The 27,749-nt window shown below is 43.4% G+C and overlaps 1 protein-coding gene across 5 annotated transcripts in view; it reads right to left on the minus strand.

The window, feature by feature from the left end:
• The window catches only part of POMT2 (protein O-mannosyltransferase 2), a 43,705-nt gene that overhangs the window by 12,496 nt on the left and 3,460 nt on the right, over positions 1 to 27,749 (minus strand). For 2 of the 5 annotated variants that reach the window (XM_045060312.1, XM_045060311.1), the window contains 11 exons: positions 27,027 to 27,090; positions 24,333 to 24,417; positions 19,176 to 19,280; positions 17,096 to 17,204; positions 15,265 to 15,373; positions 13,171 to 13,330; positions 11,758 to 11,864; positions 11,005 to 11,087; positions 8,142 to 8,251; positions 3,724 to 3,790; positions 1,116 to 1,185 (listed from right to left, as the gene is read on the minus strand). In XM_045060312.1, the coding sequence (XP_044916247.1) occupies positions 1,116 to 1,185; positions 3,724 to 3,790; positions 8,142 to 8,251; positions 11,005 to 11,087; positions 11,758 to 11,864; positions 13,171 to 13,330; positions 15,265 to 15,373; positions 17,096 to 17,204; positions 19,176 to 19,280; positions 24,333 to 24,392 (980 nt within the window). In that variant the 5' untranslated portion in view covers positions 24,393 to 24,417; positions 27,027 to 27,090. Of the gene's footprint in view, positions 1 to 1,115; positions 1,186 to 3,723; positions 3,791 to 8,141; positions 8,252 to 11,004; positions 11,088 to 11,757; positions 11,865 to 13,170; positions 13,331 to 15,264; positions 15,374 to 17,095; positions 17,205 to 19,175; positions 19,281 to 24,332; positions 24,418 to 27,026; positions 27,364 to 27,749 lie in introns of those variants that run through there. The other 3 variants (XM_045060313.1, XM_003987863.4, XM_045060310.1) reach the window with 3 other exon arrangements.

Below are 27,749 nucleotides of genomic sequence, written 5' to 3' on the forward strand. Positions count from 1 at the left end.
TACCGGATAGGAAAAAAAAAAAACAAAACCAAACACTGCTTATAGCTTTTCTATATACATAATCCCTGATTTTCAAAAAAAAATCTGTACCTGATGATTCTTGTATACATAATTTTTGCAGGGTTGCTTCTGCAATCTATTGTTCCTGTTCGCTCTTGCACATGGTGCCCTATTTCCTTGTGTGCTTAGTTATTTTTTACTATGTACTATTCACTGTCACTGAAAAGCTATTTATGGGAATGGATGACAATGTATTTCCCAAAAGCGGATTTATATTTGCTTTTAGGCAGGTACCTAGGAGATATTACAGTCTAGGATTATGTTTGTTTAAATTCATGACCTAAAGATATCGAGACCATCCAGATAAAATTAATTTGGGCCACAAATTCATGTGAGGATCAATTGGTAGTTACAACTTTTCAGGAACCAGAGATAGCCCCTCTTCATCCCTGCTCCCCCTGCTCAAGCCCTTTGGGGTTCCAAGTTTAGGGGAAGGATTACTTAATAAATTTACCACATTGGGTGAGCTTAGAGCTTTGAATTTACAACCCTTTCTCTCAAGGCAGACAAAACCAAAGATCGAAACTCAACATTGTGGGGTCAAGGCAGAAGGGGCTGCAGCACCCCACTCATTTCTCTGGATTCTCACTTTCACTTAGATTTTGGCCTGGTAACTCCCTACTGTCTGTCAGCTCTTTGATGCTTTAAGATGTTTTCATATCATTCCAGCATTTTTAGTCATTTCCAGTGAGAACATTGCTTAAATAAACTAGCTTGCCATATTCTCAGGAACAGACTTCTATGTTTTCCTAAAGGCAGCCACTTGACAAGAAGCTCTGGATAACTCAAACATATATTTTTTTTTTTTTCTCTAGAAGAAGGGAAACTGAACAGTGCCTTCAAAGTTCGAACTCCCCAAAGCCAAAAGAGGTGGACAAAACTGGCCTGCTTGTTTGATCAGCCTTCATAAAATGGCTCTCCCATTCTAGCACAGCAGCCTTGTTCTATTTACTAGAGCCTCATCCAATCTGACTTCTATTTATTTCCAGCTTAAAAGAACTCTCTATCTTTGGTGCCCATACCACTCATTCATCCCAGACAGCAAATTTACTTACTCTTTGTGTTCTAGCCGAATGATGTCTCCATGTCTTACAAACTCCACTGGTAATGAAGGGTCTAGGGGATCTGCCGAGAAGAAACAATCACTGATATCTGAAATCATTCACTCATTAGTGCCAATTGAGGGCCTACAGGTAAAGAGTTATGGTACAATATGGTATATTTGAGAGGTACAGATAGAGTGCTGGGAGAACAAAGAGAAAGGGCCCCTCACTGTCTCAGAGAAATGCTTGAAAAGACTCTTCAAGGAGGGGAGAATTTTGTCAGGTGAACAAGTGGGGCACAGTTGTATGAAAGAACAAAACACTTTTGATCAGAGGTAAATGGTTTCATATGAGTGGGAGAGTGGGCGGGAAAGACAGTGGGAATAGGTGAGGGTGTGAACAAGTAGGGCCAGACAGTGAAGGACAGGCCTGTATCTGACAGGTACCAAAGCCCCCACAGGAAGATTTTTAAGCTGAGAAGGCAAATAATAATATCTTCCTTTTAGTAGTAAAAATATAGTATTCCAAAAATTAATTCCATGTAAACGACCATATGCCCAGCTTTCCTCAGAATCCAATGTTAAACCTACAAATTTTGCCAGTCATTATCTTGTCTCTGGCAAAAACCTGCTAAGTGTGAGGCAAAGAAAATGATGAGGTAACAAAAGAAAGGGACCACATCTTCCAGAAGCCAAGAGCAATCAGGTCTAGCAAGGCAGTGACAATGGCAAAGTTGCTGGCAGTAATCAGCAACACAAAAGGATCCTTGCAAACTTCTGTCCCAGACAGTGAGACAGTGACACTCAAGGTCAGGAAAGAGAAATGTGCCAGAACAAATCACTGGCTATCAAGAGAAATAGAGAATTCAAGTGTAGAGATGCCCATTCCTCTGCGGACTTTAAAGTCTCCGAAAAAGATTAATCAGCAAAGTGACAAAATAAGTCAATGGGGAGGGAAGAGGGAAGTTTCAGCTCACATGGATTTGGCGGGGTGGGGGCATTTACAGCCATCAAGAACACAGAGACCTAAATAAATAAAATCACAAATGAGAGAGGAGAAATAACAACTGAACCACAGAAATATCAATAATCATATGAGAGTATTATTTTTAAAAACTATATGCCAACAAATTGGACAACGTAGAAGAAATGGATAAATTCTTAGAAACAAATAAACTATCAAAAGAACACAGAGACCTCAGAATATATGGCCCCCACTTCCCAAAGTGCTTATACCTCTCTGTCTTCACACAAAGCCTCAGTTGCCTAGGTGAAATGCAACCACCCTAATCTAGAAGCCACATCAAATAACAGATCCTAGATGTTCAAAGATTTGGTCGATGCCCACATAGCTTTAGAAGTAAAGAGGTCTTGGGGCGCCTGGGTGGCTCAGTCGGTTAAGTGTCTGACTTTGGCTCAGGTCATGATCTCACGGTTCGTGGGTTTGAGCCCCACGTCAGGCTCTGTGCTGAACGCTTGCTCAGAGCCCGGAGACTCTTCGGATTTGGTGTCTCCTTCTCTATCTGCCCCTCCCCCGCTCACGTTCTGTCTCACTCTCTCTCAAAAATTAATAAATCTAATAAAAAAAATAAAAAGAAAGAGGTCTTGCCTTACAACACCTCATTGTGATAGACCACTTATGTTTATCCTGTTGGATGAAAACAATCAATACTGGTATTATAAAGGTATACAAACAGACTCTGACCAGTGGTGTCACAACATACGTCACTGAGGAGTAGGAGGCAAAAACAGTGGCTGTGTGTGCCACATTTCTAGTCTCAAGACCACAGCAAGAAGAGTTGGGGAAAGGAACAAAGAAGGTGAGTTTAGATGAATAGCCGCCCACTGCCACACAAACGCTCAGGAGCAGCTGACTCAAGACAGGCTGAGCCAGGTGGTGTTTACTGAGGAGTCACAGAGAATGCCTGTGACATAGGACAATCAGCAGGGGCTCAGAAGGTGAGCAGGAGATGCCCTCTGTTCTCTTCCTAGCTGTAGCAGAAGGCACAGCCTGCAGGTAGCTAGATTACTGACCAAAGAAAGATCCAGATATAGCCCGTGTCATAAAGTCCTGAGAGCCCATTAAGTGTGCTTCAGAGCAGCTCTGCCCAGGCCAATCAGGGGCAGGCCAGCAAGTACTGAGTGAGGGGCTAAGCACCAGGCTAGATGAGCCCAGCCACAGGCCCTCAGATCAAGACAACTTGAGCTGCACCATATGCTGGGGTCTGCAAGGCTTGGTGTGCTCTCAATTAGAAAGGACAGCAGCTACCATGTGCCCTCAGTTGGGGCTACTTGACCAGCCCCTGGCAGCAAGTCCAGGCAACCAGTTCTGGATTAAGCCTGAACCTTGGCCCTGCTCTCTAGCTTCAAAATGACAGCTGTCAAGAGTGAGATCTTATCCGTCTTGCTCACTGCTTATCTCCTATGTTGACTGCAGTGCTTGGAACATAGTAGGTGCTCAAAAAATAACTGTTGAAAGGATAATTGACCTCAGTAAAGGTATTGCCCAAGAATGATCAGGAGAGCCCACCTCTGTACCATTTGAAGGCATGAGAAATGTTAAAAATGGCTCAGAGTGAGCAATAACACAAGAGACATCACTCAGTTCCCTACCGTATTACCTGCATTTGTATTATGTTTCTTGATAATCCACAGATTGTTGTAGTCCTTGTGCAAATAGGTGGTGACCTGAGGGGAAGGGGTGGGAGGAGGTAGGGGGGAGAATACCATCACTATCGGCACAGCCACAGGACAATCAACAACAAATCAACATTGCCTAAGCCTCTTTCAGAATCCCGAGCTGCTGACCCGAGGGGCCATGTTTCCCAATGGGGTTCAGAAGTAACACTGGTAAGATTCTCTCCTTCCATCTGCATTTAGAGGTTTCTCCCACAACAGCCTTTTTGATTTGTCTCTTCATATCTTTCTGCATCTTGTCTTTAAAGTTTCAGCCACCTAGAGGAGGAGCCATGATACCTTGTATAACATAGTCTCCAGCATACAAAGAGGATTTAGTGCATTTTAAGAAGTAATTAAGGGATGCCTGGGTGGCTCAGTCTGTTAGGTGTCCAACTTGTGATTTCCGCTCAGATTATGATCTCACTGCTCGTGGGTTCAACCTCCACATCAGGCTCTGCAGCACAGAGCCTGCATGGGATTCTCTTTCCCTCTCTCTCTTCTCCTCCCTCACATGTACACACTCTCTCTCAAAAAAAAAAAAAAAAAAAAAAAAAAAACCCTTAAAAAAAAAGTAATTAAGACCATGCCTCAAACTTTCTAAATGAAAAATTCATGCTATATTTTCTAGAATGTGGCCAAATGAAACTAAAAAGCTCCATAAATATCTCATCCTAGAAGCCTGAAGTTTTAGCCCACAGCCATCCTATATACAGATTTTTTAAAAATTAAATGTGTGTGTATGCATGTGAACATGCCTGTAACACTGTGATGAATCTAACAGCAAAAATTTGAAAACAGTATAAATGTCACTAGAGGAATAGTTAACATGATGGTATGTCCCAGGACAGAATACTACACAGCCACAGGAAACGTCTCTGAGCATTTTTTACCAGCATAGGAAAAGGCTTATAAAATGCTGATGCTGCAAATGGCTGCCATTTATCACTAGGTACTATTCTAAGCACCAGGCACGTCTTATCTCCATGCTATAGGTACTTTGGTTATCCCCACCTTAATTATAAGGAAACTAAGGTTAAGTAATTTGTTAAAGGTCACCACAGCCTATCAATGGAGAGACATGATTCAAACCAAGGCAGCTAATTCCAATGCTCCCAGGATAGAGACCGTCTAACAAACAATTATGCCAATTATGTAAACAAGAACATAAATACCCAGAGACAACAGAAATACTTACAAAGTGAGTTTTTATAACTCCAATTGGACAAAACATGACTGATTTACTTGCAAAGAGATTTGGAATTAGCATTTAAGGAAAAAAATATGCATGTATTATGGCCAATTTGTTTTGGTGGCTTTTACATTCTCAGAAAAAAAAAAATTAGGACTAATGGTATTAAGAATATACAAGAAACTAAAATATTTTGGCAGCCATAGAGAAAGTAAGTCCATACTCCTGAACACAGATATACAGAGTCCACCTTAGATTTGCTTATGGATCTTAAGATTTTTCTGGTGGTTATGTGTGTGTACTCTGTGTATTTTTTTAAATAAAACCTATTATTAGTAAAATTCCTGTAAGAAAAATTACTTCTTTATTGTGAGTATAGTCCACGGCCTCTTTTTCCCAGCCAAACATTTGTTTTTACAATGCATTTTTCAATAACACGAGGTCTCCAAAAACGCTGGTATCCTCTAACAACAGAATGTTGTGCACCAAGTCATGTGGATAAAAACTGATCTTCCAGAATTATGTGTAGCTTTTATCTTTTGGGGGTTTTTTGGTTTTGTTTTTGTTTTGTTTTTTACTTTTCTATATTTCTCAATTTTATAAATGTTATACTTTAAAAATATTTAGGGGTGCCTGGGTGACTCAGTCGATTAAGAGTCTGACTGCGGCTCGGGTCATGATCTCGCAGAACATGAGTTCAAGCCCTGTACCCGGGCTCTGTGCTGACAGCTCAAAGCCTGGAGCCTGCTTTGGATTCTGTGTCTCCCTCTCTCTCTGCCCCTCTCCTAAATTCATTCTGTCTTTCTCTCTCTCTCTCTCTCTCTTAAAAGTAAATAAAACATTAAAAAAAACTTTTTTTTTAATATTTAAAAATGGACACTTAGAGTTGTTGACAAGACGTCAAATCCCAGGGCAGTGAGGGTCACTAGAGGTGATTTAGTCCAATCCCCCAGTTGGCAGATGAAGAAACAGGCTCAGAAAGGCTTAGTGTGATTAGGACATGACAGAGCCAGACTCGTCCACTCCTTGGCCCCCACATGCTCTCTCCACACTACCATCATGACATCACACCTCCATGTATGGGCCACAAGTGTGTAACCCTAGGACTAGCATGACAGGGTCCTTCTCTCCCTCTGTACAGTGTAGATGTTCCTGGCCACCATGTCTGTAACTTTACCTTGTACAAGATAGCAGCAGCTTCCCATAGAAGGGTGAGCTATGGTTTTCTGCCCTGACTGTACATAATGACTCTTCTGGAGAGCCTCAAACCAAAACAAAGGCACAACGAATGGGCTCCATCCCAGATTAATGGAGTCAGAGGTGCTGTGTGGTGCCCAGGCATCAGAATGTTTTAAAAGCTCTCCAGTGGGTTCTAAAGTGCTAGAAACAAATGGAGAATCAGGAATGAGAAACTGATACTGACACCCAACACTCTGGGTCAACTTTCTGGTACACTAGTAAATTAAGGAAATAATAATAAGGAATTTTGAAAAGCAAAACTTTTTTGCAAAGTAAAGATACTGGTCATTTTTCAGGAAGAGAAATGTCACTCCCAGCTTCTCAGAACAACAGCCTGCCCTGGAGCCTGCACACCTCCCGTCCCCTCCACTCCCTGTCACTGTGGCTGAGACTTCTGGCCCCACCACTTTTCAGAAGTGATCTCAGTTAGTTACGAGGCCCTTTACTGCCATCCAAAGACCTCTTTCTTAGCCCTCACCTTTGCAGCCCTCTGAGGCCTTTGCAGCACCTGAACTGCTGACCACCCCTCTCCTGGGGACACTGTCTGTCCTGTACTCTCCTCCAACCTCCCTGTTCACAACTTCCTTCTCAGCCTCTTCTACTAGTGCCCCTGGGAGCACCTCTTACCACTGCCTAAGTATTGCTGCTCCCTAGGGCTCCTTCACTGGCTCTCCTCCCTCTGCACACCCTTTTGGGGCAATCCCACACATCCTTCTGTGTTGCTGACACCCATGTGCTACACACTCAGATCTCTTTCCTGAAGACAAGCCCACAACCTAAAATACACAAAGGAAAGTCATCTCCAGAGCTATTCTTCCTCCTCCATTTCTGACTATGGTGAAATAGCATTATCACACATACACCTTGACCAACCTACAGACTTAGACATAGCTCATCCCTGACAGCCACCAGTTTGGGGGCTCTAGCACTTGACCTGTAAAGTGTTTCCTGAATCAATTCCCACCTCTATCCATGGGCTTTGCCTCCATTCATCATCCTCTGTCATGATTATTGCACCCTAACTGGTTCCTTGCCTCCAGTCTGCTCTTCCTTTCAATCCATTACCCTCCTGCTGGAGTTACCTTTCTAACCTAAAAATCTAATCACATATTATCATGCCTTAATAAATCTCAATGCCTCACCAGTGTCCACAGAGCAAAATCAAATCTACTGTAACATGGAAGGCCTCTACACAACCTGGCCTCCCCAAACTCTCCCGACATCCTGCTCCTCCCTCTCAGGCACTGTCCACCACAGCCACACCCGACACCGTGACATGGACACAGTGTCACTCACTCAGGTAATAGTCATGGCTGATCCCCCAGTGTGCATGTCACACATATTATCTCATACTTTTAATCTACACAGCAATGCCATGATGGAGAAAGGCACTATTTATTTTCCTCAGTTTAAAGATGAGGATACTGAAGCACAGAAAGGTTAAGTAACTTGCTCAAAGTCATATTCTAGTGGAACCAGGATTCAAACCCAGATAATCTAGTCTGGTTCCCAGGTCTGTGTTTGTAACCACAATACCTGACTCATCATTCATGGCATGCCAGGCACTGTGCTAGGTGCTTGCACCATCAGGAAGTGGCCATCAAGTAGCAGAGAGACGGAAGGAAGCACTCACAACTCAATGTGGAGAGAATTATCACATAGGCTTACAAAGCATGCCAGGCAAGCCTCTCATGCGAGAGGCACCTACCACAGTATCGAGTGGAGGTGGGTCATGGTAATCAGAGGGAACACCTACGCTGAAGTCTCAAGAAGCTGGAGCTAGCTAGAGGAAAGAGCAGGAGGGTGCAGGAGGAAGCCTGTTTCAAGTGGGGAAAACAACAACGAAGGTAAAGGACAGCGGGGCAAGAAAGAACAGCGGGTTCAGTCACATGAAACACTCTGGTATTGCTGCAATACAAAAGGCTCTCTGACCTGCTGCTGGCGGGCGCCGATGCCCTCGGGGTAGAGGTGCCTGTGGGAGTGGAGATAGCCGATGGCCATCCGCAGGTTCTTCACGGTTATCACAGAGCCATAGGCCAGATCTGGGAGGAAGGAAGACAGTGAAGGGTGTGAGCTGGCACAGTGGCTCGACTGCCCCTGACTGGGAGGAGCCCCTGAAGCCAAAGAACTCACCGACCCTCTAACAGACTCCACTGGGCCCGCGACCACCTAAAGCAAGATGCGAAGTTACCCTCCAATTTCATCAACTCAAGTGGGAGTTCGCTACAGGGTCTTACCAGTGCCCTCACCCCCTCTTCCCTCCTCAGGACTTCAGAAGCAGCTGGTATTAACAGTGCACTATAATAATCAAAGCACTATTTGTAACAGCAAGAGATTAGAAACAGACTGTCCTTCAGTCAAAGTCTACACATACAATCAACAGAATAAAGAAGAAGATGTTTCATGTCCTACCTAGAATATTCTTCAAGATAGGTATAATGTTATGATAGACTGTTAAGATAATTTTCACTTTGGATCTTGAGAAACTTAACAGAAGACCATGGGGGAAGGGAAGGGGAAAAATTTGTTATAAACAGAGAGGGAGGGAGGCAAACCACAAGAGACTCTTAAATACAGAGAACAAACAGGGGGATGGGGGCGGGGGAATGGGTGATGGGCACTGAGGAGGGCACTTGTCAGGATGAGCACTGGGTGTTGTATGTAAGCCAATCTGACAATAAATTATATTTTTAAAATAATAAATAAATAATTTTAAAAAATAATTTTTACTTTTGCGAAATCCTTTAGTGTCTTTTGAATCTAATACTATATAATAAAGTTCAACGGTGTTCGTTGTTTTTCTTTTTAACTCTGAATTGAAAAAAAAACAAAAACAAAAAAACAGAGTAAATAGTTTACCCAAGAACATCCCCTCTCCTTGCAGGCCCTGGATTACTGAGAAGCCTCTTTTCCTTCTTACTGTCCCTCTTCTCAGTCCCTTGTAATCTGGCTGCCCTGCCAACCCTGTCCACTGACACGGGTCTCACTCTGCCAGTGATAGGCTACTCCCATCTTCCTTTGTGCCAATTACACAGTGGATCCAAAGCTGGAGGAGGCCTGGCTGTGGCCCTGGGAGAGCCCAGTCTTGGGGAAGGTGGCTATACACACTAATGAACACAGGACAATGGGCAAATGCTCCAGTAAAGGAGTAACAATATGTGACATGGGGGGAGCCCAGAGCAGAGTAGGATGAATTCCCATGCAAAGAGTAAGAAGAGTCTGGCTCGATGGAAGAGATCACAGCTGATCTAAGCCTTTTAAATACCGGGTAGGAATCTGCTAAACCCCACAACTCCACTTTTCTATGTTCTCATTCAGGCTAACATATGCAGCCCTATACACTGATGACCATCTTTGCTTCTTGAAATGCTCTGTTCTCCCTTTTCAATTCACACTCCCTCATGGACTGTCCTCTACAGACTTTCCTAACCCCCTTCTTCCTGCATTCCCCGGTGACCTGACTTCAACCCTGTTCTCTTACTCTTTCTACAGTTTCCGTACAGACATTGGCCACTGTCACAGTATCAATTACTCCTTTAGTTGGCTGATTTCTGCTTTGAAAGCATCAGCTACAAGCCCACTGGCCCCGTTGCATGGATTTTTCCAAGCGTCTCAGTCAAACTCTCTACAGCAGAACTCAATGTTTGTCTTTGTAAACCAATTTTTAACCTGCTTTCCAATCTCTCATTCTATCCATGGTCTTGGTGGGCCCCCTGTGTTCTAGGCACTGTACAAAGCACTGGAGAGACTAAAAGACAGTCATGCCTCCAAGAGACAATTATCTGGGCTCAAGTCCTCAGTGACATCTTTCCTCCTCTTTCTATGTCCGATCTCCCCTCTACATGCCCATCGGCCCTACTCCTACGGCTGCTGCCATGACGCCCAGCTCAAGTCCAGGGGGTATCCTCTGCCTCCAATTCCCCCCCGTCCCTAGCCATCCTATACTTTGTCATCAGTGTCACCTCCCTATAGCACAGCCTTCCTGTCCTCTTCCCTACTCAAAGGCCCCCACTGAATCTCCAATGTCTGTTTATGAAGTCAAACACCCAAATGTTTCAAACCCTCATAATCTGGGCCCAACTTATCCTTTCAGCCTGATCTTTCAATCCTTCTCTGTGGATAATCTGCGCCTTATGTTGTATCCTGTTCTTGGCCTTGATCATGCTATCCCCTATGCCCTGTATGCCCTCTCCTCCCTTTCCACCCATTCAAATCTACCCATTCTTCCAGAGACTGACTCCAAGGCAACTCAGTCTATGAGCCCATGATGCCCTCCAACCCTCTAGCAGAAGTGATCTCTTGCACCCTTCAATTCACATAGCTCTGTGTTCCCTCTTTATATATTTAACACATACAGTCACCAGATCCTATCCTCTGGAGGGCGTCTATCTACAGCCTCCAATGTGGCAAACATGTGCTCAGTTCTGATCTGTGAATAACTGGATGGATGTGAGTCACAGGACACCATGGTGGAAACTGACCACTAGCACTGGACAGCCTTGCCCTTTCACCAGATTCTCTCTGGCTGGCTTCCCACAGAGCTGACTTGGATGCTTCCACAGTCACAAATAAGTCATTCTTTAGCAGCAAAGAGCTCGCTACTCAGGGTGTCTTTCTCCACCCTGTGTCCCAAGTCGCTCTTGAGTGCCTGCCTGTACCAGATCTAACTGGATTTTTCTCCCAGTTCACCATCTATAGGCTAAAATAACTCAAGCTATCATACATGTCTTTTCCAATTCACCTCTCCAGAAAGGCTTCTGCCCTTCTACTTTCATAAAGGCCAAGAGATACTCACGTTCAGGGATGGAAGCATTATGAAGGTTATTGCCTGAAAGCCGGGCCTGGAAGGCAGAACTGAAGAAGCCATCACCAGGACCACTGTGGGGAAAGGAGAAGAGAGACAAGTTCATGGAGGGAAACTGCAATTTCCTGGGAACCCTAGGAAGAGTTCTGTACAATCGGTTTAAGAGAATTACAATGGAGTGGTGATGTGGTATCATGGGAATGACACAAATAATGGAGGTGGAGACATAGGGGTCCAAATCCCAACTCAGCCACTTGCTAGTGAGGTGATCTTCAGAAGCACCTCACTTTGTTTAGCCTCAATTCCTCATTTATAAATTGGGTTATTTAAAAAAAATCAAAGAACTCAAAAATGATCGTGATTGAGATAGTATGTACAAAATGCTGACATTTAGTATGTACTTGTTAAATGGGAGCTGCTGCTGGTATTGCTGTGATAATTATCCTCCAACCACACAACTTATTCTGGCCCATCCCTGTTAAACACAGGGACTCTGTTTAGGGATAAGGGGAAGCTTGGCTATTGGGAAATTCTCCTCTTCCTTCAGGTCAGGGTGCTTGCTTTTCTGAGCCCTCTGGATACTCAGAAGATAGAACATAGGAGGAAACAAACAGGTAAAACCTATCCGTCTCTTTAATATCCCAACCACAGACCCAGGAGATCACATGCCCACCCCCCCCCCCCCCATGGGCTTAGAGGCAAGAGGAAGACTATAAGCGAGAGGCTAGAAAGGCTCTGCTGTACCTTTTGTTCAGCACCATGAAGTGAACAGCGTAAGTGGCTGTGTAGAGAGTCAGGGGCAGCACTATGAGGCACAGGATGCGAGCAGTCAGGTGTTTTCCCACGGTCACCTGCAAACAGAGCCAGTGAGGGGTGCTGGGCAAATGGGGCTTTATTCTACCTTATACCTTATATGCACATTATACATGGGTTTTTATGTATCAATCAAAATCATAAAAGATGGAAAAACTAACAGCCAACGAGAAAGAGTATGTGGAAACCCTAGCCTTTTCATAACACCCCACCACCTAAGCACTGCAGGGGGTTGAACATGGGCCAGCCCTCTGCTACCTGCCCGGGCCCTCACCCAGGACCTCAGCCCAGCACTGTGCCAACAGCAAGACACTGCGTGCATCTTCAGCCTCATCACTCATTAGTCCCCTCTGCATGGTCACTGTGCTTCCAGTACTATGCCAGCCCCACCCATCACACACATAATTGCTCCTTATCTTAACATCAGGTCTCAGCCTCCTCCCAGAAGCCTTCCTGGACCACATGACCTGGGCTCATACTCTCCTCTGTGCTCTCACAGCACTTTTTGGCTGGACTGTATTGCCTGTTTAATTATTTCTCTCTCCATTGTCTCTGGAGAACAGGAATCCTTATTTTATTCATCTGCATATTCCATGCTTCACACTTAAAGGGTAGTCTGTCTATATTTTCTGAATGAATAAATGAACTTGGAACTTTGGCTCAGAGGTGATGGAGAAGCGTTATAGCAAAGTAGTTCAGGCCTGGAATCAGCTTCCCCTAAGTCTGAATCCTAGATCTACGTTTTACTCTTGTATGGTCTTGGGAACACAATTACCTCCCTAGGTCTTGATTTCCTCATTTGTAAGGAGAAGGTAATAACTACCTACTTCATAGGACTGTTATGGGAGGTAAATGAGATAATGAACTAAAGCATTCTGCACAGTGCTTGGCACAGAATCAGCTAATAAACTCTAAAGTAATAAACTCTAAAGGCCCTTATTGGCCTCCAAATCTGGAGACCCTGGGTGAGAAAAAGAAAATTGTGAGTTCAGAAAGTCATCCTACCCAATTGACCTAGCATCCCATGCAGCCAGCGTCTGAGCCCAGCTGGACAGAATCCCCTGGCTAGATAGTTTGTAGAGTATTTGAAAAATATCACAGAAACAAATGCCAAAAGAAAATTCCAAGGATGTTAGTTCATCCTCTCCCTTTACACCTCTCCAGCTTCTCAGCCATGGCCTACTTTCTGCTGTCACGCTGCCCACGGACAGTGGCCAGATGGATCCCACCTCGGGCCCAGAATACAGCCACTCCATCACCTGCACCAAAGGCAGAGAAAGGCCCCTGGCTCTGCTGAGCAACACCACGGAGCAATGACATTTCTACAAGCACTTGAGTTCTCACCACTGAAAGACTGAGGTCTCCAAACAGGTGCCAAAGGTCTGAAATGGTGTTCCACCCCACTTGCAGGATGATAAAGAGGCCAACAAACTTGACCCCTAAAGCACCAGCCAGATTAATGCCAGTCAGGCTGAGCCAGAACCACCAGGGGGCAGAGAAGGGCCTGAAAACCAACAAGACACAGAGTTCAGTTTGGCAGCTGGGACCAAACTCAAAAGCAACAGCAATAGTGGGGAAGGGCAGAGGTTCTGTGACTCTGAGAGGCTGTGCCTGCCATCCTTCTTGAGGGCCCCTAACCTCAGGGGACCATGACTTGGCTCCAAGGAGGATGTGGTCACATGCAGGAAGCCATGCGACAGTGAGGAGGGTATTTTTCTGGGGAGGGGGGTCATAGCTTTCAAAGTGAGCAGGCTTATTCTTTAGTAGTGACCAGTCAAGAAGAAAGAAAAAGAATATCCAGAGAATCCCACTGATTCAGTCAGCCATCTCCTTGGTGTCACCTGTGGACCTTGAAAAGCCAGCAATTATTGAGTGCTTACTATGTGTCAGGTGCTGTTCCAAGCACTTTACACGTATAAACTCTTTAACCTTCACTATAAGCACATGGAGGTAGATATTATCTTCTTTTCACACAGGAGAAAATCGAGGTACAGAGAGGGTAAGCAGTACAGCCAGCAAGTGGTGGATGGAGCATGGTCCTAACCCCGGCAGTCGCTTCCAAGGTTTGTCATACTTACAGCACTCTGTGCCGTGATTTTCTGATTAGCTGGCTGCCTCCCCAGCCAGAGTGAAGGTTCCTCAACTGCGAGACCTGTGTACCTCTGTACCTCCAGCTCCTCACACAGTAACCTGGCACATAGTATGTATTCAAGAAATGCAGGTAGAAGTGTATGTGGTAGAAGGAGAAGATAACCCAAAACCACAGGGAGATGGTAGTCACTGGATCCAGCTTTATTAGCATAACATAATTTAATGAGCCTGGCCATGGTGAAACCAAGTTGACTCCTGGAAAAGCCTAGTTACAGTCAGCTCGTTTGGTTTGAATAGAATGAATAACCTACTCTACTCTCTAGGGGCAGAAGGATGATCTGGAAAAGACTATTCTGGAGGAAGACCAGACCCTCCAGAACAGCTCCAGAACTGACCAGTCCTCTTGATGGGTATGGATCATTTAAGTCAAACTTTATATATGTTATTCCCATTGGTAGGTTGGGACTGGATGCAACCACTGAGGGTAGGGACACAAATAGTTCCCAGGCAGGTTATGTCCTGATGCCCTCCCCTCTGGGACAGAGAATGTGGAAGATAAAGAAGAAAAGATAAAGAAGAAAGATAAAGAAATGCCCTGGGATCTCCTAACCATCTTTGGTGCCAAGGGGTGGCTTAGAAAATGGTGGGGTTAAAAAAAAAAAGAGGTTAGAGTGGGAGAGAGCCAAAACATAAGAGACTCTCAAAAACTGAGAACAAACTGAGGGCTGATGGGGGGGGGGGGGGGGGGGGTGATGGGTATTGAGGAGGGCACCTGTTGGGATGAGCACTGGGCGTTGTATGGAAACCAATTTGACAATAAATTTCATATATTTAGAAAGAAAGAAAGAAAGAAAGAAAGAAAGAAAGAAAGAAAGAAAGAAAGAAAGAAAGAAAAGAAAAGAAAAGAAAAGAAAAGAAAAGAAAAGAAAAGAAAAGAAAAGAAAAGAAAAGAAAAGAAAAGAAAAGAGGAAGAAAAGAAAAGGAAATGGTGGGGTGGAGGAAGGCATTAGGACTCCTCCATGATATCCACAAACCCCTACCCAAATCCACCCCATTGTAAAAATAATAATAATACTCTTAAAAAAGACAACTGACATTTTCTTAATCTCATGTAAGGCAAAAATACATAGAAAACATTTTAAAATATATTTTTATGATCTAAAATGGGCAATCTAAGTTCTAAAAAAAAAAAAAAAAAAAAAAAAAAAAGGATGCTTGCCTTAAGTTCAGCTTTAAGACAAGTCCTGAAGGCATCTACCCTGTCTCTGGCCATTATAGAAATTTTGGAGCTTCCACAGCTTCTGACCCCACCCCCATGCCAACCCCTGAAAAGATGGTGTTTCTGACCTGTTGGCACAGGAGTTGTGCTTGACCATGCTCAGCATAGCAGCCATGATGAAGAACATCAAGATGGGGTCAAGGAGGATGTACTGGGACAGAGTGAGGCATCCTGTGTCTGAAAAACACGAGCTCAGTGGTAAAAAATGTAGAAATCAGAGATGGGCCCCTCTGAGAACCAAACACCCCAACAATAAGAAATAGTGCCCCTTACACTTAATTGCATGTAAGCATTTATGCAGTCAAGACCAGATAAGCCACTGAGTCACCAGGGAGGTGGAAGGCCACAGCTTTGGGGTACACCGAAGCCCAGGAGTAGGAAACTGTATCTCACACTGCTTTCAGACCCATGACCCAAGAAAGGACCATGTCTTTCAATCAGATGGAGCAGTCCTGAGACGAGGGCTCTTCCTCATTTCCACCAGCAAACGAGGAATTCTGCCGCCCTGCTTATGTAACCGCAAACTACCTATACTTAGGGTAGAGTCTTAGGATTTACATGAAGTCTCTGTTGGGAGCTGATCCTCCACACAGGCACCAAAGTATCGTTTTTAAAACAAAATTTCATTACATCAAGCCCCTGCTTAAAGCCTTCAAAGTCTTGCCATCTCACTCAAACTAAGCAACCCCTCATGATAGCTGCCAAAGCCGGCACGGTCTCCCGCCCTGTGCAACCTCCTCTCCAGCACTCTCTGCCTCACAGACTCCACTATGGCCACACTGGCCTCCTTACTGTTCCCTGAAACCACTAAGTGCTGCCTTGTACTGAACATGCCGTTCCCTCTGCCTGAACACTTTTCCCTCAGATCTCTCCATGGGTTAATCTTCTGCTTCATTCAGGTCTCTGCTCAAGGAGGTCACCTCCTCAGGGAGCTGCTCACTGGCCACCCTACCTACAACAGAATCCCTCCCCCATTACTCTCTCCCTTATACCACTCTATTTTCTACATCGCACTATTGTTGAAGTTGTTACATTTCAGACTTACTAATTTACTTGCTTATTTATCATCTGCCCCACTTGAAGGTTAGCTTCATGACAGCAAAGTGTCTCATCAGCATACCCTCTGAGGCCAAAAAAAGTGGCATGGCACAGAGGAGATGTTTGAAAAATAGTTATGGAATGAAAAAAGAATAAATGCTGAATGGGTGAATAACTGAAAAAGGAAATCAAGACACAATCCTCTATAGAAAGGCCCTATAATCTTGCAACATATCTGTCAGAACAAAGCCAGATTCACCCATGAAACACCCACCTAACTTGGCCTGGACTTCTTTAAATGTAAGTTCTATGAAGTCATGAACTCGCTTTCACAAAAACAAGAACAGCAGAGGACCAACTTCTATGGATCAGCTCTCATTTATCCATGTGAGAAATAGCCACAGAAAATATTTAAGTTCTCATTTTGCTATCTCCTGCCACCCAGCTACTTCTGAGACATCTGTACTTGCATTCAGTTGAAATCAGTTACCGAATGCAAACTTATAGTAAACTGAGAGAAGCAGAATTAGAATCATAAGCCTCCTTCAAATACATAAATGCACACACGCACACACACAAATTTATCTTCTTATCTACACCAACGTCAAATGTGGATAACTTGGAGGTAATCTATTCCTTGGGATTATGTATGCGAGCTCTCTCCTCTAATAATATAAAGGCTTGCTACATACAACTATTCATATATGTAAATATTACTGGTGAAGAAAATAAGATTTGTAATACTTCACCCAATCCTAAAGTTACTGGGCCCATGGATAGGATCCTTAAATATATTGATTTCTAACTATATTCATACTGTGGCAGTCAATTTCCTAAGAAATATGGTATAAGACAACTTACCAAAGGTGAGAAGGGCAGCAGTGAGCAGTGCTGCTGGGAGGGAGTTGGACAGCTCCAATACAATGAGGTAGGCAAAGGGGACCAGCAAGGAACCAAGGAAAGCACAGAACTATGGAAGGAAAAGAGAAGCAGTCAAACAGCCAACTAAGCTAAGTATCAGAGACCTACTTGACTTGGTACAAGCTAATGTTTAAAATGGAGGACTTTGGGGCGCCGGGGTGGCTCAGTCGGTTAAGCATCTGACTTTGGCTCAGGTCATGATCTCACAGTCCGTGAGTTCGAGCCCTGTGTCAGGCTCTGTGCTGACAGCTCGGAGCCTGAAGCCTGCTTCAGATTCTGTGTCTCCCTCTCTCTGACCCTCCCCCATTCATGCTCTGTCTCTCTCTGTCTCAAAAAATAAATAAACATTTAAAAAAACTTAAAATGGAGGACTTTGACGCAGGCATGACTTGGTGACCTGAAATCACCTGGAATATCTATAAATAAGAAAGGGCTGGTGTGACAGTGAATCGTCATATCAAGCAACATTCATGTGCCTACTGAGCACCAACTTGAACATTGATATGAAATCAGCAAAGTTCAGCCAAGTAGATGTGGGCAGGATGGCACAGTGGTTTCAAGTAGGGAACTCCGAAGTTGGACTGCCCCATCAACTGCCAGCTGTGACCTTGAACTAGTGTATCTCTGAATCTCAGCCTCCCTATCTATGTAATGTGAAAAATAAGGGTTCCTACCTCATAAGGTTTTCTCTGGAGATTAAATGAGCTAGTTTTATTAGCACACACAAGGTACTCAATAAACATCAGCTTCTATTACAAAACTGTGGGTGCAAGTTGAGAAAGACTTCTCTAAGGTGTTTTCATATTCTAAAGAACTCTAATGTTATTTTTGTTATTTCTCCCTTGGCTCTCTTCTTCGATCACACCAGAAATCACTCTTTAATCTACAGGTTGCATTTTGATTCTGGAAAAAAGATTACCTGACACTTAAGTATCTGGAGAGCTGTGTTTTGTTTTGTTTTGTTTGGAACCACCAGCCTTCTCTCCACCTCCCTACCCTGTCCATCAAAGGTAAATAGACAAGCTGGGGAATGGAAACTCTCACATCTTGGTTGCCACTTTTTATCAATAGAAAGCAATGTATCCTAGTGTGAAAGAATACAAGGCTGTTATATTTGGCCTTCTCAATTTCCACAGTAAGTCCATAGTGAGTCAGACCTATATCCAATTACGTACACTATGTGATGTTCAAAAGTCACTAGGAAGACACAGAATCACTTAAGAATGTAAGCTTGAGGGTAGGGGAAAACTTTGTTTAATATGGTATGACCATGCAAATCATCCAATGGTTAGCCCAAATAAGCATATAGCCTTTATCCAAAGCGTTTTGAGCTCCTTAAGGAGCTTGTAAATAAACACAACCTGCTTTGAGAGCTCCATGTCAGAGGTCAGATTTTGCAGGTTTCATTTAGCTACAGATAAGGGTCCCCACAGAGTTGGGTATTTAGGCCTGGCCATGCTTCATCAAGGCTGGTGCTGGGACTGGGGACAAACATATAGCCTCCCCTAAAAGACTGGAAAACCCCTTTTGGGTGCCTGAACGCTTCACAGGGAAAGAAGCAGGGGCCTGATGGCAGGGGTGTAAAGATGCTAAAATCTTAAGAAGGGCCCTCAGAGGTAGGCAGTGCTCTAGCAGTTGTGGCCATGGAGAGGGATGATGTGCAGCCTGTCAATGTGCTGAGGCCAATGTCAGGGCTGCAGGAGACTCCTGGCTGCCTGGGTCCTAGGTTACTCTCTAACTCAACATCTGAAGCCTCACATGGGCTGGGCAATAGGTGACACTGTGTGCTCGCTCCTACCTATGCAATCTCAGTATTATCTGCGGCCTCCCTTCCCTTCTTACTCACCCAGTTCTGAATCTCTATGCCTGAATATCTACTACAGGATGTGGGTCCAATCATCCTCCCTTCCACTGCCACATAAAGTCCCTCTGTCTACACTTGCTACCCTCCAGGGCTTCCAATTATTATGTTCTGAGTGTGGCCCCGGGGTTCAGTCTAGAGCAAGTCAGGAAGCCTTACTCCTCTCATTCCCATGTAGTTGTGATGCTCATATTTATCCCCGGGCTTCTGGAACAAAAAAGTACCATCATACCCACTCAGGTAGCCAGCAAGACCTATCAGCATCTGAGGAGAGAAGGAGAACAAACAAAAAGATGATGAGAGACTTTTAAGATTCCTCTGTCCCCTGAATTTCCCTCCAGCTGCACCCAGACTTGGTTTCCCTTGACAACTGTCCACAGGAGTTGCCAATGTGACATTTTCTCCTGCAGCTGTTGCAGAGCAAAGAATCGTTTGTCCACAGAGCTCTTTGCTTGAAACAAATCCTCTCTTGTGTTGAGGCCAAGTTCTTGGGAATAGGGCAGATTGAACATTTAGGAAGAAAAATCCCACAAAGAAAAATCCCACTGGCAAGGCCAGTGAGGGGCTCTCTCGTTCAGCCTTCTTTCATTTGCTATGAAATAAAACGTGACAGCTCATGGGGGAAGCCATGGGCAGGGGCTGATTCCTGAAAGACTGATCCACTGAAAGGGAAGGAGATTCCCAGTCAGAATGAGGACGGAGAAAAGTGGCCAAGGAGTTTCATACTAGGAATGGGCAGAAGGAAAAAAAGAATGCTAAGACAGACAGGCTTTCCCAGAGGAGAAAAGTCCCAGTGGAAAAAATACAAAAAGGCCAGAGACCAGTTTCTCTTATTTCTAATATTTCAAAGGAGGGCAACCTTGGCATGTTCCAAACCAGAACAAATCAACTATTATACTGAGATTTGTGAGTCCTTCAAAACATTCAAGAAGATCAGCTCCTTCATGTCTATCTTTCCTTGGCTATCAACAGTGTAAAAGTCTAGTTTCCACACAAGCAATCAGAAGCTGCTAAGACATAAAAAGTGTCAGCAAATACCAAGCATTTTTAACAGCCCCAGAATGCCCTAGCTGGACCCCTATGCCCCCGTTAGGCTGCGTGGAAGGATAGAGTACATTGGCTGTATTGAGAAAGTCCCTCCCTGAGACGCGGCTCGTGGGTCTGGACCACTGGGTCTAGATCACTAATCAGCTCCTGTTTTACTTTAGTTCTAACCAGTTCCACTCTCTATAATTCCATGGCAAGGAACAGAAGCCAAAATGCTTACAAATGATTATAAAGCCGTGTTAAAAAAAAAAGAAAAAGAAAAAAGAAAGAAAGAAAAGAAAAAGGAATCCTAGGGCTCAGAAGTTAACATAACTAATTTAATATAAAATAAGAGAAGGAATCGAAAAGACGGAACTATCCAAATACCTAGATGGACAAAAACCAACAGGTGACAATTAAATGGATGTCCCTTCCCACCTGGGATCTCAGAAGACAAATTCGCCTGGAGCTGGTATAAATTCCCAGACTGCTTGGCTGGTCTGCTAGAGTGAAGAAATGCACAGATGGTTTGCATCTCAGCTCTCTGATTGCAGACAACACTTAATATCTCTGAGCTACAAGTAATAAAACCTTCCTTGCAGGGGGTTGGGAGGATTAGAGACAGTGCAATAAGTCAAACGCTGGCACTGTGCCAAACACCAGTTCCCTCACAGTTAAAAGGGTAGCCCTTAAGGTTAAAAGTAGCCCTGAGCTAATTTTCTAACTAACTCGTTCAAATCAATAATAATAATAATAATAATAATAATAATAAAAACCCTACTAGAATAATGGGAAAATTCATAGAAAACAAATAATAACGGCTAATTAACATATGAAGAAAATGTTCAACTCAACTCATAAAGACATGCAAATGAAAACAGTGACACACAATTTTTCATTCTCAAATTGGCAATGTTTTGAAAGTATGATCATACCAGTGCTGGCAATGGTGCGGGGAAAACAACGCTCAGACACTGTTGGTAGGAGTATATATCACTATAATATTTTTGCAGAAAAACTTAGCAATATGCAACACAAATTTAAGTGTGCATATCCTTTGACTCTTTAGTTTGGCTCCTAAGAAACTTTTAGATACACCTACATAAATAATTATGAAAAGATAAATGTACAAGGATGTTCATTGCAAAATCTTTTGTAACGTCTGAAAACTGGAAGTAACATAAATGCCCACCAATTGAAGACGGGTAAAATAATTCACGGCACATCTGTATAATAGAATAATATACAACATTAAAAAGAACGGACTGCAACAGCCATAAGGAAGGATGAGATCATGCCATTTGAGACAACATGGATGCACCCAGGAAGTATTATGCTAAGTGAAATAAATCAGACTAAGGAAGACAAACACCATATGATTCCACTCATAAATGGAATCTAAAAAAAATGAACAAACAAAACCAGAATCAGACCTATAAATACAGAGAACAAACTGGCAGTTGCTAGAGGGAACGGGGTGACGGATGGGCAAAATGAGTGAAGGGGAGAAGGAGATACAGGCTTCCATCTATGGAATGAGTAAGTCATGGGAATAAAAAACACAGCATAAGGACTACAGTCAATGATATTGTGATAGCAGTGTAACACCACAGCTACACTTGTGAACACAGCATGATGTATAAACTTGTCAAATCACTAAGTTGTATACCTGAAACTAATGTAACATTGTGTGTCAACTATAATCAAATTAAAAATAAATTAAATAATTTTTTAAAAAATGGAGTACATTTTTATGTACTAACATGGAAAGAAGTTAAGATCTATCATGTTTAAAATATAAGTTGCTGAACAATTTTAGTCTGGTCTGATTTATACATGTCAATTGTTCATGTATATGTATAAATATACACACATTTGTACAAAGAATTTCTAAGAAAACATTTAAGAAACTAATAGAAATATGGGGAAAGGTAGCTTGTGACCTTTTACTTTCTTCTGTGCAGATCAAATTTTTCACTACATGCAGGCATTTTTCTTTAACCCAGGGCTGGGGGCCAGTGTGGAGTAGCAGGTATCAGCCTCAGTACTGTAGGAGAAAACTTCCCATTTGCAACTTCAAGGGGCTTTCTGAGTCTTTGACTGGTTTGGCCTTAGAACCTATGAAAGCTGCTGTGTTCATCACTCTCTTTCAACCAGGCAGAGCACAGGACCATCAGGAGATAAATCGGTGGGGCAGGGGTGGTTTAGAAAGAAGCCTTACATTTCTCCCTTCACACAGGGACCAGATGTGAAGCAACGAGGGCTTAAGTAAAAACAAATCAACCAATATTCCACATGCTTCACTGTGCTTAGCACTGGGGGACTCCAAAAACACACAGGCAGTCCCCAGCTGGAAAATTGTGCTGGCTCTCCTAGGAAAAATCTCCTCCACTGCTAGCCCAGTGCAAACATTCAACACATTCCACTGCTTAATTGTATGGTAGTAACAGATGTCATCCGAGTACTGGGACAAGGCCAGTTTCATGAGGCAGTGTGATAGAAGAGTTGAGAGTAGACGCTAAGCCAGCCTAAACCTTGACTCTGCCACTTAGGAGCTTTCCTCCCTATGGCAAACTTCTTTTCCTCCCTGTGCCCCAGTTTCCCCACTGGCAAAATGGAGATACAATGGTATCTACTTCATAGCTTATTCTGAGGATGACATAAGATAATGTATGGAAAATAACTAAAACAGACTAAGTTTTCAATTGCTCTGATTCTTATTGCTGTTATCTTTAAAAGGAGACAGAAAGAGGCATAATATTTTCTTTTTTAAAACTTTTTTGAATGTTTATTTATTTTTGAGAGAAAGAGAGAGTGCAAATAGGGGGGTGGGACAAAGACACAGGGAGAGAAGAATCCAAAGCAGGTTCCAGGCTCTGGGTTGTCAGCACAGAGCCTGATGCGGGGCTGGAACCCACAGACCACGAGATTATGACCTGAGCCGAAGTTGGACACTTAATCAACTGAGCCACCCAGGTGCCCCAAGGCATATTTTCCACTCTGGCTCTGGGCTCAGAGCTAATTTTGAATTTTTATTTAATATTTATTTTTGAGAGAGAGACAGAACATAAGCAGGGGAGAGGCAGAGAGAGAGGGAGACACAGAACCCAAAGCAGGCTCCAGGCTCTGAGCTGTCAGCACAGGGCCCAGCGTGGGGCTCGAATTCACGAACCGTGAGATCATGACCTGAGTCGAAGTCAGATGCTTAACTGACGAGCCACCCAGGTGCCCTGTGGGCTCAGAGCTAATTTTGAAATAAGCCACCATCCCACCACCCCCTCCAACCCTCTCTGGCCCCTACCCAGTGCTCTTGCGCCCCTAAGCCTACCTATCACAGCCTACCACCCCTGTCTCTCCTCACCCATGCCTTCATCCCCAAGTACTCCATGCTCCAAGATGACTCCCCAACTTCCTAACAGACGAGTTCCTGTCCCCTTGGTGCTAATGATCTCAGCCTTTATTTAAGAAGAAAAGGCTGATCCATTAGCTTTCTCAGAGGTGGTTGTTTTTAAAAGACTAAAATGAATTCGGATTGTGGGATTTCTAATTGTAAAACATGTGAGAGGTATAGGTCAAAGAATGTGCATGCTGGGAGTGGGGAGGGAGAAAGGTGTTGTGCTCCCTTGTAGACAGTCAGCTGCCCTAAGCAATCTCTGCTTTATGCAATATGTTCCTTCTCTTCATTTCTTTTAGTTTTTGGAATTGAGATAAAATCCATATACCGTAAGATTCACCATTTTCAAGTGTACAATTCAGTGGTTTTCAGCATACTCACAAGGTTGTGTAACCATCACCTCTACCTAATTCCAGAACATTTCATCTCCCCAAAAGAAATCCCATACCCATTTGCAGTCACCCCCCAGTCCTTCCCCACCAGACCCTGGCAACTACTAATCTGGTTTCTGTTTCTGTGGATTGGCCTATTCTGGACATTTCATATAAATGGAATCATACTATGTGGCCTTTTGGGTCTGACATCTTTCACTTGGCATAATGTTTACAAGACTCATCTATGTTGCAGCATGTATCAATACTTCATTCCTTTTCATGGATGAATAATATTCCATTGTATAGCTAGCTGTACCATATTTTTTAAATATCCATCCATTGGTTGATGGACTGCTTCCCCATTTCTGAGCCCAGAGGACTCCTAAAAACACCAAAGATTTACCATGTAAGCAGCTGGACTGGAATGTCAGGGATTTCTTTCCACAAACCCAAGAATTAAATACAAGATTGAGACTCTGCTCCAACCATTTGAAGAGAGCTGTCAGTCATCACACTGCTTACCTTCCCCAGAGGTGGGTGTACATCAAAGAAAAAGGTACGGTTGATATAATAACTTCCCATTTTTCCAAAGTGAGTCTCATCCCAACTAAAGGAAAAATAGAGAAATGAGAATTTTTAAATTATCATACAATCCAAATAGCCATAATACAACATTGTTAAAATTACAGTTAAAACCAAAGGCTGTAAGTTTTAATCAGTTAATGAGAAAATATGAATTAAAAATTTTTTGACACGTTGGGACATGTAGCTGGCTCAGTTGGTAGAGTATGCAACTCTTGATCTTGGGGTCGTGAGTTTGAGCCCCATGTTGGGGGTAGAGCTTACTTAAAAAAATTTTTTTTGACGTAAGTAATTGGAGGAAGACATCACACTGATAATTAACCTTTATTGAGATAGATGAGAAAGGTTAGCAAATATTTACCAACCAGTTAAAAATTTAAGTGAAATCTATACTTATTCTGTAGCTTGAGCTTCTATTCATTTTATTTATTTTATTTTATTTTTTTAACATTTATTTATTTTTGAGAGACAGAGCATGAGCAGGGGAGGGGGACAGAGAGAGAGGGAGGGAGACACAGAATCCAAAGCAGGCTCCAGGCTCTGAGCTGTTTGTTAGCACAGAGCCCAATGAGGGGCTTGAACTCACAAACTGAGAGATCATGACCTGAGCCGAAGTCGGACGTTCAACCGACTGAGCCACCCAGGCTCCCCAACTTCTATTCATTTTAACAGAACAGAGTTTTCCTATAAAATAAAAAGGCTTGAGGTAAGGGTTTTCTCTCAAGTCTGTTACCTTCTGACTCTGAGACTACTTTGCTCCTAGAAAGCAGATTACTATTGCTATTACAAACTACACCGTGGGGCTATTGAACAGTAAGAGACTACAAACTGGTTGTCACAGGAGTCTAATTTCACTCGTTAACCCTCTGGTACTTAACCTGCTGACTATGAACTCACTGAGCTTATTATAATGAACTTATCAGTGTATATAAAAATTGAGTTAAGAGCCTACCTAGAAGCTATCCTCGTTGCACAAATTATTAAGCAAGTAAATAAGTGATTCTAATATGTTAGCTTTTTTTTTTTTAATTTTTTTTTTAATGTTTATTTATTTTTGGGACAGAGAGAGACAGAGCATGAACTGGGAAGGGGCAGAAAGAGAGGGAGACACAGAATCGGAAACAGGCTCCAGGCTCTGAACCATCAGCCCAGAGCCTGACGCGGGGCTCGAACTCGGACCGCGAGATCGTGACCTGGCTGAAGTCAGACGCTTAACCGACTGAGCCACCCAGGCGCCCCTAATATGTTAGCTTTTAAACACAATGCAGAGATCTTGTTCTTCTATATGACCTTTTCACATCCTGCACAAAGACTTTACGGAAGCAGCCCAGTTAATCCGGTACAGCCTGGCTATTTCTGTCAGTTCCTCCCTGCAGCTCAGAAGAACGGTTGCTTTCTAGGGACTAGCCATCCCCAGATCAGCTTCCATAAGCAGTTATTACCAACCTACAACGTAAGGGGCAAAACATGCTTTTCCCCAAAGTGTAGGGCTCTTTTTTTTTATTCTTTAACTCAGTGGGTCCAATAGTAAGGCAGAAGAGTAAATCTATTTCTGCGTCTGTTTGCTTAATGCTCTGCTTGACATGAAGTAAGAACAGTGGCATGGAGATGTCAAAGAGAGAAGTAACTTCTGAGCAGTGTGACAAAATGGATTTGCAGAAAGAAGAGAAATCAGTCCCAGTTCCACCACTTACCAACAGTGCAACCTGGCAAAATCACCCACCCTCTCTGGATCTCTGTTCTCATCTACACAATGAAGACAATAATATCTGCTATGTGCCCTTCACAGGGAAGTATTAGGACTCAATTTAGAAAACATGTGAAAGAACTCTGTAGACTATAAAATCCCATACATTTATAAACTGTCCCAACTGGGCACTATTTAAACTGCCCCAACACCTCTGGTTAGTGTTGAGGTCTGTTTGGAAACATATTGACAAAGGGGTATGAGATTTTTACTTCAAAAATTTCCCAAGTAAAACTAGTAGTAACATTCACATCTCTTCTTGGCTTTTATTGTGTTTGTGTTGGGAGAGACGATCCTCCCTGACTCTCTCTTGCTCCTACAGACCTTGCTGGGTATGCCAAGAATGCAAGGCCCTGGCTGCTCTTCACTCAGGCCATTTCTCAGGATACGTTTGCAGAAAGGCAACCTTGAGAGAAGAGTTAGCATCTTCCTCCGGGACAGAGGGCACTCTTGTTTACTGCTTGTTATAAAACAGTGGATTCCCCAAGCTCAGTATCCCTCAGCTGTGAGGCAACCCACTGCACGTGCAGGCATTCATTCAGACCCATGGCATCACATGGGAATTGGGGAGCAAGAGGAACACATGCCCACCTGCTGATGCTCTCATCCTGCTTGCTGTGCCATGAAAAATAAAGTCTTGTGTCTCTGACCCAGTACTTCGTCTTCTGCCAGCATCCATAAAATAATGACAGGCTAACTTACTAATTTGTAAGTTGGGTAAAATAGAATCCTAGACCCTGACTGTGGTCACAAGCATAAATGCCGAGACATACCTTTCCGTAAGAGAAAGGACAAGGGCCCCATAAGCTGGGAATGGAATCTGGTAAATAAATGCCCTTATCCAAGTGGTGGGCAAGGAAGGTAGTAAGAGTCTCCCACCATCTTACCTATTAATGAGGCTGAATGGAGAAAGAAACAGTTTGAAAGCTGCCTTGGTTACTGCTCACTCTTCTGGCAAAATAAGAAAGAGATGTAATCATGACAATGGGGCAGCAAGCCTAGCAGGCGCAGCTAAAAGGCAATATGCATATGGCTGCTGAATCAAGGAGTCTCCAAAGCTTTCATAAGTGGTGCCAGCAGTAAGGAGATCTTGCTATTCAAGAAAATTGGGGCAAAATGAACACATTGAAAGCTCCTTGGGTGAGCTGTGTGCTCAAAAGTAAATGTGCCTTGCTTAGTGGCTCAGAACCACTCTCTCCCTGTGTCCCATGATCCCTCCTCCTCTACCACAATCTCAGCTGTGTTAAAAAAATAAAATAAAATAAAATAAAATAAAATAAAATAAAATAAAATAAAATAAAATAAAATAAAATAATTAAAAACCAAGGTCTCCCTCTCCCTAAAGGGGACTGAAGGCCATACACATGTATCCTACCCCCTGCATCCAGCACTCCACAGTCTCCACTGGGGAATGGCATAATCTTTGGATGGCTGTCACTATAATTACCGATGCAGGCCTATTAGATTTACAAGTTCAAGGGGAAAAAAGCACCCAAATTCAACTGACAGGGTCTGAGCCAAGCTCCCAGTGGGGAAGGAAAGGTAAAATGAGCTGTGGGTAAGGCCCCTATATTACTATTGTGGTTCCCACAGTGGGATGTACACTGGCA

The sequence above is a fragment of the Felis catus genome, chromosome B3, assembly GCF_018350175.1.
Source record: "Felis catus isolate Fca126 chromosome B3, F.catus_Fca126_mat1.0, whole genome shotgun sequence".
NCBI classification, from domain to species: Eukaryota; Metazoa; Chordata; class Mammalia; order Carnivora; family Felidae; genus Felis; species Felis catus.